Raw genomic sequence first — 18,031 nt, 5'->3', positions numbered from 1 at the left:
CATCTAACTGATGTCATTGTGCTTCAAATTTGTAAAGCTATTTGTAATTTAATGCTGAAACCTGCAAAGCTTTAATCAGTTTAAACCGATCTGATTTGTCCTTCCAAGTTTTTAAAAAGTAAAACAAATGTTAAATTGTCACATTTATTGGGTGAGTTCAAAAAACAGCATGCATCTGCCATTTCATGAAGCAGAGTTTATATTTGCAAAAGCCTTTTTAATTAAAGGCTGATGTACATGAACAGTCAAGGTAGTACACGTTGCAGAGGCTTTTGTGTTAAACCATTTTCGGGTCAGCACTGTTTTACTTCACCCTGTTAAATAGTTAATCCCTTAAGGCAAAGTTTTGCTGTTAAACTGAATGCTCTTCTAGATAGCTGATTCACCTTTTTCACTAAAAATGTATCTGTTCCTTTTAAGCTTAGACTGATGGGAATTGTTTTTTCACCATTGCCTTAATTTTGGTGTGAGAATGTTAAAACTTGGGAATCCGAGGTGAAAAGGCACTTTCGTGGGCAAATATGTTTATACCTGTACATTGCCAGTGTCTGGGAATTTCTAAATGGAGCATTGCTGAGTGGCCCCAACATGCAATTTTGACAGGCCAATATATAGCTGTTGACTAAAGCCTGACAGTAATGAGCCTGAGTTTGACGTATTTACCTCTGAGCATGAGGCCTAAAACAAGAAGAGACTAGGACCAAAACACAAAGGAATCTACACCGCAACTGCTCTCAGGCGGTTTGTTGGGAGGTGAATAAAGAGTCTTTATTAAATCTACTGACAACTGAAGGTACGTGATTTACACCTGGTACTAGCTATGGTTGCATAGCCGTAAGCAATAATTATGCAAATTGTCTTGCAGAGAGCTCTTCTATTTTAACGTTATCTGACAGGGGCTTGATCTAACATCCGATAGTAATTTGAAGATGCAGGCAGGGGAATTGACACGTTTTACTGAAAATTCAGCTTATTACTTCGAGATTAAATGCTTTCCAATATTTACTGCATATGCAACCCCAACCTCTCCTTTCTTTATGTTGTTTTGAAGTCTTGTGGCAGTAAACTTTGCGCGCTGCCTTTGTGGATTTATCCTGAAGTCACATTGAGTACTTGAATTCAACTTGGTTTAATTCTCCAGAATGTTTTTGCTGCACAGTGCACTTTTCCATGAAATGGAGAAGTAGACATAGCTTGATCTGTGGATAAAAAGCAGGCATTTTTTTATACCTCTCCATTTTAAAAGACCAATTTAAATTGACATTCGGCTAACCAGAGTTTGTTTGCTGCTGTGATTTTGGCACAAAGTGAAAGAAGATGAAGGTTTTTTGTGTGTGTGTAGTTTTATTTTCAATGAAAGGGGGCACATGCACTCTCCTAATTCTGAGGCCCTGTTTTTTTTTTCAGCAGTAGATGGAACAAGGACAGACATAGTAATGACTCCATTTCAGTCAGTCACTTAGCCTTGTCTCAGCTGCTGGGAAGGTGAACTCAACTGACGAGTTCTGGGATTCATTTGGTTAAATTTATGAACAAAAAAATAAGAGAGAAATTAAATATGTCATAGGTTAAAATGTTACATTGCAAAGGTAAATCAGTTCCTTTGCATGTTGCTTAATCAGTTACAGTTGTGGCAGCTGAAACCCACTTGAGAGTGGTGGTTAAGATGCAGAATTGTATTTTTATTTACGACTTGAATGACCATGAATATTAGTCATGGACAGGTTAGTGTGACCACAAACGTTCCAGACTCTCTAATGATGTCTGAATGTAATATTAGTCAGGTTAGCTTGACCTTCGTAGTGTCTGAAAATGATCTAGCTGACCTGAATATGATCTTCTAGCTGACCTGAATCTCAAATGGGGTGTCCCTCATTTCTTTAAAAATCAATATTTTCTTTGCTCTCACTCCCTCTGCAAAGGGGATTCCTGTCTCCCACCTGATCAAAGATTAGTCATTAAGAGGTGTACTTCCTTCATATCAGACTGATTGTAGCAGACCTGTATTCATTGCAAGAACAGCTACCTGTACTTGTATAGCACCTTTAACAACGCTAATGCAATAAAATGCTCCAAGGTGCTTCACATGAGCATCAGAAAGCATAATTTGACACTGAGCCATATTAGGAAATGTTAGGCAGAAGACCAAAAGCTTCGTAAGAGAGAGGTTTTAAGCAACATCTTAAAGAAGTGAAGAGAGTTAGGGAGGGAATGCTGGAACTTAGCGACTTGGCAGCTGAAGGCACAGCCACCAATGGTGGAACAATTTAAAATCAGGGAGTTCAAGAGGCCGAATTAGAGAAGCGCCAATATCTGAGGTGTTGGGCAGCTAGGGAAGATTGCAGAGGTAGGCAAGCTGGCCGGAAATATGCAAAAGCTAACGCATGGCAGCATGTGACATCTGATCTTTGCTGCCTGGTAGATTTCCCAGTTTTTGGGTTAATGTCAGTTCCCACAACCCCATTGGAAGAAGATTAGAAGTCAATGGGTATAAATTTGCTGTGTATGGTAATACAAAATAAGGATGATGAATAGCAGCCCCTTTATCCAATAGAATCCAATAGGGCAGCAGGGTAGCATGGTGGTTAGCATAAATGCTTCACAGCTCCAGGGTCCCAGGTTCGATTCCCGGCTGGGTCACTGTCTGTGCGGAGTCTGCACGTCCTCCCCCTGTGTGCGTGGGTTTCCTCCGGGTGCTCCGGTTTCCTCCCACAGTCCAAAGATGTGCGGGTTAGGTGGATTGGCCATGCTAAATTGCCCGTAGTGTCCTAATAAAAGTAAGATTAAGGGGGGGGGGTTGTTGGGTTACGGGTATAGGGTGGATACGTGGGTTTGAGTAGGGTGATCATGGCTCGGCACAACATTGTGGGCCGAAGGGCCTGTTCTGTGCTGTACTGTTCTATGTTCTATGTTCTAATAGAAATTGAGTAGAAAGCAATTTGGGCTGGCAACTTGATGCTGCTCGTTTTAAATGACAGTCCAAGACAAGTTTTACCTCCACGTTTCTTCATTAACAGTAAAAGGCAAATGGCAATATTCCATGTAATTCTTGATCATTGTTACATATTGTCACAGATTTTTCAATTTTTAATTCCGATTTGAAGAATGAACAGAATGACACTTGATTCAGCATACAAAAGTTAATTCAACTTTTTAACGGTTTTCAAAATAACTTTTAATAAAATGATGTTGCGGACAGTAACCCTATATAGATTGAACATTTGATACAATAAATATTTTTCACAGGTTAAAATTAATTTAACACCAACGTGAAGAAACATTCCCTTTCTAATCATTCTAAACTGTAGTAAAATCATGTAATAGCACTGCACTGAAGGAAGCCATTCAGCCTATTGAGTCTTGAAGAACGCTCCAGATAACCCCACTCCCCTGTTCTTTTTGTATTTCCCAGCAGTTCTTTCCCACTTCAGATGTAAACCTAATTCCCTTTTCAGCGCTGCTATTAAATCTGTACTTCATACAGACCAGGGATGCCCTTAGAGTTTGATGTTGGGGTTAACAATCCAGCAGCGGTTTCAGCTGACGCAGTGTGAATGGTTGTGATGCCACCAGGAATGAATCTCACAGAGCAGACGTTCAATCTGCCGCTGATGGTCTGACTTGGAAGACCACAGTCACAATTTGAGTTGTTCCTCATGTATCACTTGTGGAGCAAGTGGCCACATATTTCTTAGCCCGTCCTCAAACAGCTGGGGATTGTCCACAAAAGGTTGAAACCTGGGACTTCACCTCTCGGGTCAATTCCCAGGTTGCAGTTGGTCATGTTTTCGGTCAACCGAGTAGTGTGTCATCAAGAGGTAGAGCTGTTGTCAGTTTGTAGGGTGTGGACTGTATTACAGTAGGGACTACAGGATTTCAGATGTGTGCGTGGAGAGTTTGTGAGACATTGGGACTATTTTCCTTGAAGCAGAGAAGGTTGAAAAGGAGATCTGATAGAAGTATTCAAAATCATGAGGGCCTGCACAGTGAATCGGGAAAAACTGTTTCCATTGGTCGAAGGATCATGAACAGGAGGGCACAGATTTACGGTAATTGCCATAAGAAGCAATGGAAATATGAGGAGAAGCCTGTTCATGCAGCGAGTGGTTATGATCTGGAATTTACTGCCTGGGCTCTATCAAGTCATTGAAGAGGGAGTTGGATTATAATGTGAAATGGATTAATGTGCAGGGTTACCGTGAGACGCCAGGGGAAATGGCGTTCAACTAATTGCTCATCCAGAGAGCTAGCACAGATCTGAAGGGCCAATGATCTCCTCCTGTGCTGGAACAATCTGTGATCCTGTAAAGGATAGCAATTTTTTTTTGCATTGGACTAGATATTTTTTCTTTCCAATGTTAATGATGGTGCTTTTGAATTTGGGGTTTTATGAGATTGTTAGAGGTTTAATTTTTTTTTAGATTTTAAAATAATTTCAATTGCTATTGCTTGACTCCTGGGGATTGTACATTGTGCGTGCTGGGTGAGTGGCAATGGTGGCATGAGGGATCTGAGGGGCACTGGGATGGATAGGGGTGAGGTGACATGGGCAATCTGAGGGCATAGGGCTGTGGGAAGGAGATGATGGCGGTGGCATGGGTGACTTGAGGGGGCATGGGGTGGGTGGGGTGAGGCCTTTAAACAATGTTGGAGAATCAAGGCAGGCCTTCTAACCAGGCCGCCTCAAATCCACAAATGCAATCGCGGCGAGCGCGACTTCTGTATGAAAAGACAAAACCCGAGGCAAAGTAACACGTGGATCAGGTGTACATTTCAGAAGGTGCAAAATTGCACAGGTTGGATTTTCCCAAACCCGCAGTAAAATCTGGTCCCATCCCTCTATTTATAAACCCCAGGATCAAATATGCTTTGGCACCTACCTTGTTATTTATTGTGCCACTTTCAAAAATTTATATAGAAACTCCTCCAGGGCATTCTCTTCCTACTCGATCTTTAAAATTGAAGTTAGAGCACGTTTGGTATAGACTCAAAGTTGTCACTCACTCGTCTCTAACTACCCAAAAAGACCAACAGCTTTGTGATAAATTTCTGTAAATTGTTAAATAATCAATTTCTTAGTTAACACTTGTTACATTCTTTGAATTGTTTTGTGATTGTGATATGCGGTTCATTATGGGGAAAAAACTGTGTTATCTGAATTCTCCAGAATTTGTACAATCTTATATTCTCGAATCTGCCAGAAAGTCGGGGATTATTCCACCTAGGATTATCAATTTGCATCATACATGTTGTAATATTGCAAAACACAGAATTCTGGCTCCCAGTATTTTGAGGGGGGAGGTTATGGGTATGTCAAGTTTTTGAATTATGATCATATAAATCAAGCAAAAGTGACATGAACCTGGCAAAGGTTTTTGATAATATTTGGCAGCAGCTCCATGACCTTAATTAGTGGTAACCCCAGTGCCAACCAGCTGCCTCATTTATCCTTTACCCCTCCCCCTACACCAGTCACTCTCAACTTCACCTCATCACATCATTGAACAAACACAATGGAATTAGTTTAGTTGTTCCCTGAGGTTTTTTGTTCAGGGACTGATGGCCTCGGTGCAGCAGGCATGTTTAATTGTGGAAAGTGGAATGAAGAATGCTCTATCTCTATATCTCATATCCTTAGGAAAACAATTATAGCCTTTGTTCCGTAAATATAATACTTTTCCCGGGGAGACCTATCCCCACTCATGCTCTTGTGCATGAGGTTATTGCACTAGGAATTGTGTAAAGTGTTCCTTTTTTAAATGGATTTAACATTATTTTTTATAAATCAAATTATCTTTTTTGCACTTAACTTGGTTGAACCTCAAGTAAAAGTTCCAAATTATATGCTATAAACTTTGAAAATTAAGTGCATTTATTTGAATTCTGCTAACTGAACACTGTATGGAAAACCAAAGCTTTATTTTTGAGCCATCGTAAATTGCAAAATTTCAGGAGCAACAAAAAGATCTAAATTACAGTATCCCTATTCTGCGCAAAATGTAATTTTTCCAGTTGCCAGGAGAACCCCATACAGCAACTGAAGCATCGAGTCATAGAGGTCTACAGCACCAAAAACCTTGGCATCGCAAGTGCACATCCATATACTACTTAAATGTTATGAGGGTCTCTACCTCCACCACCCTTTCAGGCAGTGAGTTCCAGATTCCCACCAATCTGTGAGTGAAAAGGTTTTTCCTCACATCCCCTTTAAACCTCCCACCTCTTGCCTTACGCCTGTGACCCCTGATCATTGACCCATCCACCAAGAGGAAACGTTTCTTCCTGTCTACACTATCCAGGCCCCTCATAATTTTATACATCACAATCATGTTTCCCCCCCCCCCCCCCTCAGTCTTCTCTGCTCCAAGGCAAACAACCCCAGTCTGTCCAATATCTCTTCTAAAACTCCCCAGCCCAGGCAACATCTCAGCAAATCTTCTCTGCACCCTTTCCAAATGCTGTCACATCCCTCCTATAATGTGGATTCCAGAATTGCACACAACACACTAGCTGTGGCCTAACCAACATTTTAAACAGTTCAGCATAACCTCCCTGCTCTTAAACTTCGGCTAATAAAGTCAAGTACCGGTTGAGCATCCCTAATCAGAAATTCGAAAAGCTCCAAAATCTGGGCTTTTTCAAGTGCCGACATGATGTCTGGAATGGGAAATGTCACAAGGCTCTGGGAAGGTTCCAGGGAGATGCAAGGTCCCAACGCGCTGTAGGCGGTTACAAGCCCTAGGTGGTGGAGCAGTTTTGGCACAGAAACCTCATCATAGCCAAACGTTAGTGCATTAAATTATATTATTCACTGTGATTATCATGTTGAAAATGCTTTTGGTAAGTACAAAACATATTTCGCCCCCTCGAACATTATATTCCAAAATCTGAAAAATTCCAAAATCCGAAAGAGTCGGTCCCAAGCATTTCGGATAAGGGATGCTAAAACATGTCTACTCTATGCCTTTTTAAAATAATATGTTTATTTAGAAAATTTCATATTAAACGAAACCATCCAAAATAATTAACCAAAATTACACAATAGAAGAAAATTAACATTAATCCCCCCAAAATCTAAACTAGAATCCCCTAACAGCTGACGGTGACTAGCTCCTTAAAGAAAGAAATAAATGGCTGCCATCTTTGGTCGCACCTGCCTACCTACCCTCTAATGGTGTACTTATCCTTCTCAAAATGTACAGAGGACATAGGGTCACCCAACCACGCTGAGGCACTAGACAGAGTAGGAGACCTTCATCCAAGCAGAACGTGTCTCTGGGCTATCAACAAAGCGAAGGCGAAGATATCCGCCTTCACCCCCGACTGAAGCTTTGGCGAGTCTGACATCCCAAATATGGCCACAAGCGGACATGGATCCAAATCAACATTGAGTATCTCTGACATGGTGTTGAAGAAAAAGTCCCAGAAGCTTACCAACTTAGCACAAGACCAGAACATATGAGTGTGGTTAGCCAGCCCCCGAGAGCAGCACTCACACTTGTCCTCTACTCCAGAGAAAAATCATCTCATCCTCATTTTAGTCAGGTGCGCCAACTTGAATTGAATCAAACTTAGCCGAGCACATCAAGACCTCTGATTGACCTGTAAAGGGCCTCACTCCCCATCTAGAATGGGATCCAATTCACTCTCCCATTTCGTCCTCGCCTCACTCAACAGAGCTGATTCCGCTGATGGATATGGCCATATATGCTGAAAAAGCCCTCCCATCAGACCCGGCCAAAGACAAAATCCACTTTAACAGGGAAAAGGGTGGTGCCAAAGGAAAGGAGGAGAAAGCCTTATGTGAAAATTTGTGAGTCTGAAAGTACCTGAAAAGACTGGAGCCAGGCAATTGGAATTTCTCCGCGCTCCTTCAAACTGACAAACCTTCACCCCCACCCACAAACAGGTCTCAAAACCCTTCCCCTCCCATGACTTAAACGCCAAGTGCAACCCCGCTGGCTGAAAAAGGTGGTTGTTGTAGATGAGGCTAGCGAAGACGAGGGAAAGAGTGTTGGTGCTGCCTGAACTGCTTCCAAATTCTCAGGGTGGAGACCACCACTGGATTCAGGGAAAATCTCACTGGAGAGAGAGAATGGTGCAGTAACTAATTTTGCCAAGGCTAGAAATCGTGCAAAAGCTCACTTCCATTTGTTCCCATATGAATCTAGAATCGCTGAACCACAACAATATCTTGAGAACATTGGCTGGCCAATAGTAAAACAAATAAGTTTGATTTAGCCAAGCCCCCTGATTGTCTGTCTCTTTGGAGCAAAGCCCTACGGATCCTTGGAGTCTTACCTGCCCAGATAAAGGAGGACATGAATTTGTTGACTATGCCGAAAAATAACTTGGGGAGAAAAATAGGCAGACGTTAAAAAATAAATTAAAACCTCGGAGTACGTTCATTTTAATAATCTGAACCTAGCCGCCTTTTCCATTGATTTCCGAGGGTCCTCCAACACAGTTGCCAGTGTTTATCAAATTCCTTAGCCAAGGTACTCAAAAGCACCTTGGCTGTTAATGGAGTGGCTGGGGTCACAGATGCTGCCTCCCCCATTTTCTTTGCCGACGAGCTCTGAGAGGCCTCCGATTCCATTCAAGAACTTTGGTCCACCTTCTTTCCCTTGATTTTTCTGATGTGGAGATGCCGGCGTTGGACTGGGGTGAGCACAGTAAGAAGTCTTACAACACCAGGTTAAAGTCCAACAGGTTTGTTTCAAACACGAGCTTTCGGAGCACGGCTCCTTCTTCAGGTGAATGGAAAGGCTTGTTGGAAACAAGCCTTTCCATTCACCTGAAGAAGGAGCCGTGCTCCGAAAGCTCGTGTTTGAAACAAACCTGTTGGACTTTAACCTGGTGTTGTAAGACTTCTTACTTGATTTTTCTGGGCATTTCACTGATATTGGATCCTTATCCCATTAATTATGTGAGTTTTCAAAAGAAAATCCCCCCCCCCTGAAACTGACTGAGAGAAAAAGGCAAAGATGCAGTACTCTCGTGGGAGCCACCTCATGTACGTCTTCCCCCTACATTATGCCACCGGTATTCTACCATATGCCTTCTTAACCACTTCATCCAACTGTCCTCCTACCTTAAAGGACCAGTGTACATGCACTCAAGGTCCATCTGATTCTAGGTGTTTCCCAGGGTCCTGCCGTATATCATATATTCCCTTGCCTGTTAAATGAGACAGCTGGCAGAGGTGGGTGTTGGGAGCGGGGGGGTGCCACCTGCCAAGGAACCCCCCTCGTACCCTTCATGGCTATCAGATCAGAACTGCAACCGTTGGCCATTTTTGGAGGGCTGCCCCACCACGACCATGACCAGGCACCTGTGGCCTTTTAAAAATTAAATGTGTTTTTTTTACGTTATCTTCTCCCTCTAGAGGCTTTGTTAGCTCCTACCTTGGACAGTGGTATGTGCCAATATGTCATTGCTGGATGGTCTCTGATTGACCTTCGACCACAGGAGCCCGCCCATCACTGGATGGCAAATGTGCCTTCTGTCCACTAAATGGCCGGCTCTGCAGGTATCAGTTTGGGGTTATTGCCCCCAACACCGGTGTGGGGTCAGGAACCTTATTTGACTCCACTGTTGGGGTCCCAACCCAAAAGGAAAATCCTGCCCTGGATGTCTTTTAGTGGGCCAAGAGGCTTTATTACATCTGCTTTTTAAACGCAAGCATTAACCTAAACATTTGGAGACATATGTACGCATTTGCTCATGATTCAAATAAAGTAGGACTGCATTAACAAAATGAAATTATTCTGGCACAAATCAGTGATAGTTGTTAAAACTGACATTGGCATATTTAGATGTGATGATCTCCTCGGCTCTTATAGATTATGTTTCATGACATGTAGCACTAGAATATTGGATGAAAATAGAAAATCTGAAATCACTGACTTGTCAAATGCTCATGTGTAAAGATTCTCCATATTTGGGCCAATCACTAGCAGTCAGATATAGTATTATAACTGACAGTGGACCAATGGCAATTCACAGCTTCAATTGTTGGGTTATGTTTTTGTTTTCGAGATGGGAACAAGTGTTTGAGGCTTCCTCATGCTCTTGGTAGTCTTCAGCAGTGTAGGTGTCATTCACCTCATTGCTGTTCTCAATTAATGTAGCTTTTCATGGCCATTTCAGAATCATTCTCAGACAGGAAGACTTCTTTGTCTTTCATACTAATTAAATGGTCATCTGTTCATCTGTTAATGTTTTATAATAACAAAAAGATCTTCTGATTTGATAAAACACCGTATATCCTCATGATCGGATGCAGTGCTGTACATTACAAGAACTTCAAATAGCTTTCAAAGTAAAAGATAATTTGTAAGAAAAGCGGAATTCTAATAAGTACTAATTTAAGAGCTCTTTATATTTTGCTTAGAAAATTGAGAAAAGTGAAAATACACTCTTAACCTAATAGCATCTGGAAACTACATTTACAGTATTAGGTTGTTTAATAAAGGAGCAGAAATCCTTGATTGAGATTCAGGCGAACCTCCAACATGTATGAATGCAAGAACATTTCAATGATTGTACTGCACTTTAAATGAGCTAACTGTGGCCTTATAACAGGGCAAGATTGCCCCATGAATTAATTCCCAGTAGATGCCTGCATCCAGCCAAATATGTTTGACTGTATCAAAGGTCTTATTGTTAAACAGGGGCACCATTTCTTTGCAATGTAATCAAAATGTTTGCTTGTGAAAGAATCTGTTGGCAAATTCAAAACACCCATTTAGAAATGCTGGCAAGCTAATAAAAGTAACATAGATGGTGGTGTTGGTTCTCATTTATGTTTCTAAGCCTGTTCTTCATACATCCTTAAAAGTGCTCTGTTAGTACCTCCAATGTTTTCTTTGGGGGTCTGTAGCTGCGCTGTGGTCTCCTTCCAAAGTTTAAAGGAGTTTCAGTGCTTTTTAAACTCGATACTTTTTACAAGCCTCATAGCTATTAAATCAGGATGTTGGTTCATATGTAATGGAAAAACAAAAAGGTATAGCTTCATTAATCAGCCACAGACCTATATATTTAAACTTATATATGCAGTGAAGCAGAGCATAACTTTACACTGAATTTCTCTCAATAGCTGAAGCAACGTCTGTATTCATTCTCACCAGAAAGAAGTTAGCTGCTGTAAAAAACATTTTATTTCTGTAGGTATTTTAATATAACTGATTTTCTCAAGTGATTAAAAATCCACGAAACTAAATGCCCTCATCAATCATTCTCAGTCAATTTGCAAGTCATGCTGTGCAACTAAAATTAAATTCCAATGAAAACAACAAAGATTAGATCTGATTTTAAAAAGTGCAAAACCTCTCTACAAAAACATACTTGGCCCTGTCGAAGAGAGACGGGTCAAAGCACAAACGCAGACAAGCTCCATTTTTATCAATATAATTGTTTCCATGTCAAGGTATCAGTGGAATGTAAAGATGTAGAAAATATAAAAATATGCTGCATTTGGTTGCATCAATGCAAATTATGTTTTCTTTGTTTTGAAATTTATTTCAGAGCGGTCACCACACAGGCCGATCCTGCAAGCAGGATTACCCGCTAACAAAACTGTGTTGGTGGGGAGTGACGTGGAGTTTGTGTGTAAAGTGTTCAGTGATGCCCAACCCCATATACAGTGGCTGAAGCATGTTCAAAAGAATGGCAGCAGATATGGTCCAGACGGATCCCCTTACGTCCATGTCTTAAAGGTTCGAGAATTCAGAACGCCTTTCTGATTATTTGTGTACAATGAAAATTGTGAAAGACTGATGTACATTTTGAATAAGGGCAAGAAATATTCATATTTAAGTTAAATTTTAAAATACAAATGTTTTCACATATCGAGTAATACGCCTTAATTCTGATTTTCTCAACCACGTGTACATATATTTTTCTCAATTGAAATGCTTTTTTCCCCCCAAAGTTTATACCTCCTATTTCCTGGACAGTTGCAACACATTTTGTTGAAATTGTTAAAATAATATCAAGAAAACTGGTATGATCTCTTCATACATAACAGCCCATTTAGTTGTTTTCTTTTTCATGTTACTTGTTCTGTTTTCTTCCTTCATACCATGAGATTGTTGAATATTTTGATAGAGAAAAAGTTTGTTTATTTCATGAGGTTATTTCATTTAGAGGACTGGTGATGCTGGTGGTGGGATGTTGCCTCTGTTCATACCAGAACAGCGATTATATTGTTGTCTTCTGTTATTGGTTTGTTCTAGCATTCGGGGATAAATAGTTCCAATGCAGAAGTGCTGAATCTGTGCAATGTGACTGAGGCGGACAGTGGAGAATATATATGTAAGGTCTCCAATTATATTGGAGCCGTCAATCAGTCTGCTTGGCTCACTGTTGCTCAATTCTCCCCAAAAGGTAACACTTTACAGGACACACATTACAAAGCTCTGCCCATGGTAAATTAATTTAGGAAACGGCTGACTCATGCTGGGAGATGCTTGGAAGATTGCAAGCAACTTACGGGATCTTTGGGTTATTAATGGTCCCTTAACCTCCTTTCCATGATGCATCTTTATGCACGTTAGACATGGAAAAATACCCATAATATGTGGCAAAACTATCCCAGGCTGTACTTAACAGCCCAAATTTTTATCTGTTGAACCTATTCTGTCTTGTTCATGCAAATGCACTTTTTTCCTCCTCCTGTCAATATTCAAATGGTTTTTATTTTACCTCAGTGCCTCTTAATTAAGCCAATAGTACATTTCCAATTCCATTCCCCATTTTACTCTCTTTACCTTCTCGTTCATTTCACGCTTCCTTTATTCTAAGAAAAAATAGGATAAGGAGCACAAATTATTATGGGCCTATTTTTCCATGAGTTAAATTGCATGCCTAGAAGGGTGAGTTAAAGATGGTGATGGGTATCTGATTATTTTGTAAAACAAGCTTGGAGTTGGGAGCAAGCTTTGGTTGAAGGGTTGTGGATAGGGAGCACATAACCGCCATCAGATTACCGCACCTCTGCTGTGCAGCAGTGGTACTGGTTTGTTGTCCCTGTCCACAAATATCTCATGTTGTCTTGCTTGTATTTTTTTTGTTTTGCTTCCCTTTTTCTTCTAGACTGCCGGTGTTAACACCACGGACAAAGAAATTGAGGTTCTCTATTTACGGAATGTAACTTTTGAGGATGCTGGGGAATATACATGCTTGGCTGGTAATTCTATTGGGATTTCACATCACTCTGCATGGTTGACAGTTGAGTCAGGTACATACGGCTTTCCTTCTTCAATGGTTCATCTTTCCCCTTTCGCTAAATTGACGCTGCCTTCTGCGGTGGAACTGGCAACAGAATTGTAATGCAAAAAACCCAAGCTCTCAGTTGTGTATCATATTATCATTGTAGATTTAAAAGATATGTGTGTATAATCTATTTGGAAAAACTAAGGGGTCAATCACACTGATGGTTGCTCCTTTTTGCCATTGTAATGCCAGTTCCCCTTCTGTAACGAAGCAGTGTTATTTTGTGGGAATTCACTCAATGAATCAATTTTATTTCTTCAGTGATTGCATGCATTCAAAATGAGATTCTGATTCATTTGCAACAGAGGACATGCAAAGTCTTACCTAGCATGTGGAATCTGATGCTGTTTCTCCTCCTTAAGAAATGGTCATCAGTGGTGTTTTAACTGATTGATAATTGACGGGGAAAGAAAGTTGGCACTACGTAACCCAGCCCAGACAAATCTTTCTCAATTATCTGTCCTCGATGCACCTGCTTGGTAATTCCCTTGTGAAACTTCAATTCTGTTGAACAATGGTGGTTATCAGATTTGCAGGTTGCACTGACAGCTAATCCTTTCTCCCTGGAGAAAGTGACCGGCAACCACACTGTTTGATTTGAATGAAGTGTTGAGGTTTTTCACCACATAACATGATTGTCTCTTAAAAACTGCTACAAACTTTTCCTGTAGTCTCTAATTTCACAGACAATCAGGCGAAAACCTTTTTTGCGCAGCTTTGCTTTCACTAGGAATCTGGGACATTTCTGGTTTTGTTTCCTCCTTGTTTCACCTTAAAGCCTTCAGTGGGCATTTTATGCTTGGTAGCTTTTGGCAATGCAACTTGTTATGGAAGGCGCTTCTTGAACAGCATTCATTATGCTAAGTATGCTGTAGATATACGGTCATGATAAAATTTGAGGCACCGTCTAACGTTTTGAAGTGTACTCTGCTTGTGTAAAATACTTGCAATTTTTAACAGAATGTTTATCACTTCAACTAAAACCAGCTGGTTCAGTTTTAACCTTTGGCTGTAAATGTCTTGTACTTTTCACCAGAAAATGTGATGCTTTTAAGTTAATACCAATGTTCATAGCTGAATGCAACTGGAGTGGTGGACAGAGATGTTTTCAGTATGTTCAGGCTGATGAAACCATTAATATATAATTTCTTTATTGATATATTTTATTTATATTTCCATGGCTTTGTTATTTATTGCCATTATCAGTTTTCCTCTCTAACACCCAAGAATGCTGTAAGATTTTCATCCTTAAAAAACCTTACCAGTTTCCCTGTGACCAAATTTTAGAAGATTTAGAGCCCCCCCCCCCCCCCCCCCCCCCCCCCCCCCCCGCCCCTGTTCCCAATCCACCTCAATTCTTTGCACGCTCTCTATCAATGCAGAATCTGGTGCAATGGTACACCTGCACTATATCATACCACAAGTGTATTCTTGGTTCTCCCTCAATCATGGGTTTCTTCCCTCAATCCTGGGTTTCTCCCCTCTTCCAATCCAGTTATATGGTCGAATAGACATCAGCAGCCTTTCCACTAAGTTAGTTAGCCTGTTATTTGGGCATCACAGCCAGCCACCATAATGTTTCCACCAGCTATCCACAGATGCATATTTTTTAGTAAGAGCCACTAGATAGTGAACTGGAGCAGGAACCTTTCTCTCATGACCCTGGGACTGCTGAGAGCAGTAGTCACACCACTGGTACTATAGCTGTGGCCATCTCGCTCAGCAAGCAACAGGGGTTTTCCTGTTGTATAACACTCAGTATTACACTGGCAGCATCTTTTACTCATGAAACCATCTGTGGAGCATTCACTTTTTTCTTTCTCACTGAAAATGTTATGATGAAAAGTATTGGAACTGTTAACAACCTTTCGCTTCTTTATCAGTTAAATTATCATGTGTGAAACTATATTTTAATGTCTGACACAATTGTTTCTTCACGTGTAATCCAGTTCCTGAAGACAAACCAAAAGGGTTGACCTCTCCTGACTATCTGGAGATAGCTATCTATTGCATTGGTGTTTTTGTTATCGCTTGTATGGTGGTGGCCGTTATTATTTGCCGAATGAAGACCACAACAAAGAAGCCGGATTTTAATGCCCAGCCGACAGTTCATAAGCTGACCAAACGCATCCCTCTGCGCAGACAGGTAACAGAAAGTAGATAAAGAGTTCAAAAACCTTACTTGACTTAGTGACCATTTTATCATACATTACTCCCAGATTTACAATCATATGTCAGAATGATCATACAATTTCCCTCCTACTCCACTGTCAACCAAAACATTGTTCACCTTTTTAAATAAACTCCCGGATTGCCCATATTTCTAATGCTGAGCTGTTTTCTCCTCCCTAAAGATTTTATTAAATAATTAGGCATTACAATACTAGGTAAATATTGTTCACCAGCAGAAATGAATGTTTCTACCATGTTTCATGTAATTTTGAGAAAATACAAAAGATCATTTTAATTTTTGTTCTGGCAGACTTCCTGCTGATGGGAGACTTCATTATCTACTTGATTTATAGGCTATTTTATTCTTGGGAATTATGAATCGAATGTTCAACAGGAAAGTTGAAGAAACTTTAGGCGCAATTTAATGTGCCACAAACGCTATCTAACAGGACTCAGCCTTTTTTTTGGCCTCGGTCAGGAACGCCCTGCCAAGGCCGCATTTACCTCATATTCAGGACACCCCCTCCCCGCACTGCCTCAACTTACCTCTTCAGGGTCCCCAGGCCTCCCATATCATTTAGGGCAGCATGGTAGCATAGTGATTCGCACAGTTGCTTCACAGCTCCAGGGTCCCAGGTTCGATTCCATGCTGGGTCACTATCTGTGCGGAGTCTGCACGTTTCCCCGTGTCTGCGTGGGTTTCCTCCGGGTGCTCCGGCTTCCTCCCACAGTCCAAAGATGTGCGGGTTAGGTGGATTGGCCATGCTAAATTGCCCTTAGTGTCCAAAACATGTTAATTGGGGGCTGCTGGGTTACGGGGATAGGGTAGATACATGGGCTTCAGTAGGGTGCTCTTTGTAAGGGCCGGTGCAGACTAGATGGGCCGAATGGCCTCCTTCTGCACAGTAAATTCTATGATAAGGGCAGGGCACCCCTAGGCCCGTTTCCTGGCATGGGAAACCTGGCACCTTGGCACTGCCAGCCTGGCACTCTGGCCAAGATGCCAGGCTGGCAGTGCACGTGTGCCACCCTGCCCAGTGCCCAGCCACCTGGGGGTCTGCAGCGGCCTGGGAAGCCCTCCCAGGTGCCATTGCACCTAAAGACTCACTTAATAAGGTTAAAGGCCTTTTGATCACACCCTTTGTTTTTGTGCACCTCAATAGTAGTTTTGTGTGATGTTCAGTACAATATGCTGATCTGCAGTGGTGGGCTCCATCTGGGCACCTGCCCTCACTGAGAAACGAATCCCCACTCCGGAAAATGATTTGAGGCTATAGCTGTGTCAAACCGATGGCTGGAATTTTATCGGCCCTTTAGGGATAGTCTGGGAGGGGGGAGGGCTGAAATAAAATGTTAGCAGAAGGCATCAGGAGGTAAACACAAGGGCAAAATCTTCTGGGTCTTCACACCGGCAGTTGTCGGCAGAGTGGGGTGGAATTATTGGAAAATCCCATTGCCGGCCAATGGCGGGTTGCCTCTGGCCACCAAGAAGCTCGCGGGCCAGAGAGTCTCGCCTAATGTCTTCCTGTTGCCACAGCACTTTACTGGAGACAGGAACAGCAGCAATGTGGCCGCCATCCAATCAGTGGTGGGCAGTTAATTCAATCGATTTCAGGGGTCAATTAACAACTAGTTTAGTCCCCATTGGAATTTTACCATGCTACGATGAGCCACTGCTGTACGGCAAGAACAGCGGATATATCGAGGCGGCTTTCAATGGGAGTGGGGGAGGAAGCAAGGCCAGGTTTCCTTTATTGCCAATCCACGACTGCTGAGGTAGCAGTGGCACTCCACTGCTCTGATACTGCCGTTGGAGGGTCATTCTGGGCATCTCCATGGTCTTCACCAATGCTTTGGAAATCTGGTATGAGGCTTTGCTGAAATGTTGCCAAAGATAGAACTCCATCCAGTTTCCTATCCTGTCTTGTCAGCTAATCACCTCTCTTCCAAACTGGTGCTTTTCCTGACAGCGCAGCAGAAAGCAGCAACTCCTCGGAGGGGAAAGCAGGGAGGTACTTGAGTGGAATTGTAAACATTCATTAAGACTGGAATTCAAATCCAGCTCTGTCATTTTGCTCCTAAGTCTGCACATGGACTGCCTCAGTCTGTCTCTGTTGTGAACGGTAAAACCATAATGATCACATGAGACTATCTTTAAGATGGTGTTTTGTAAATAAAGTTTTAAAATAAGCTCCGTGCTCATTAACCTGTGAGTACTGAATTTCTTTAGTAGTTTTCATCCAACGCATTTTTAACTCTCTCCGTTTCCTTCTTCCTGTTAAACACTAAAATTAATCACTGGAAAGTGTAATTTTTATATATCTGCTCTGAGAATATATATTTTCATTTTTGATACTAATATGGATCTCTAGCATATCAATAGTTAAAGTTTTAAAACCCTCCTTGCTGCACATGGTGTAGCCCTGGTGACAGGATGTGATAATACCAAAGGAATTCTACGTATGTACGCATGACCCCATTCTGTCACCTCCAACTGCCAGATGTCACCCCAAATTATATATCTTTAGCCTTTCATCCAGTCTTAATGGTGTAAATTAATTGCGGGTTTTAATGTAAGCAT

General features: G+C 41.6%; 1 protein-coding gene across 9 annotated transcripts in view; it reads left to right on the top strand.

Annotated features, from left to right (window-relative positions):
• The window catches only part of LOC119950622 (fibroblast growth factor receptor 2-like), a 203,107-nt gene that overhangs the window by 146,200 nt on the left and 38,876 nt on the right, over positions 1-18,031 (top strand). For 6 of the 9 annotated variants that reach the window (XM_038773220.1, XM_038773219.1, XM_038773218.1 and 3 more), the window contains 3 exons: positions 11,530-11,720; positions 12,240-12,390; positions 15,228-15,430. In XM_038773220.1, the coding sequence (XP_038629148.1) occupies positions 11,530-11,720; positions 12,240-12,390; positions 15,228-15,430 (545 nt within the window). Of the gene's footprint in view, positions 1-11,529; positions 11,721-12,239; positions 12,391-13,098; positions 13,244-15,227; positions 15,431-18,031 lie in introns of all 9 variants that reach the window. The other 3 variants (XM_038773215.1, XM_038773217.1, XM_038773216.1) reach the window with 3 other exon arrangements.

This window comes from Scyliorhinus canicula, chromosome 16 (genome assembly GCF_902713615.1).
Source record: "Scyliorhinus canicula chromosome 16, sScyCan1.1, whole genome shotgun sequence".
NCBI lineage: Eukaryota > Metazoa > Chordata > Chondrichthyes > Carcharhiniformes > Scyliorhinidae > Scyliorhinus > Scyliorhinus canicula.
This window is presented reverse-complemented; position numbering and strand designations above follow the sequence as displayed.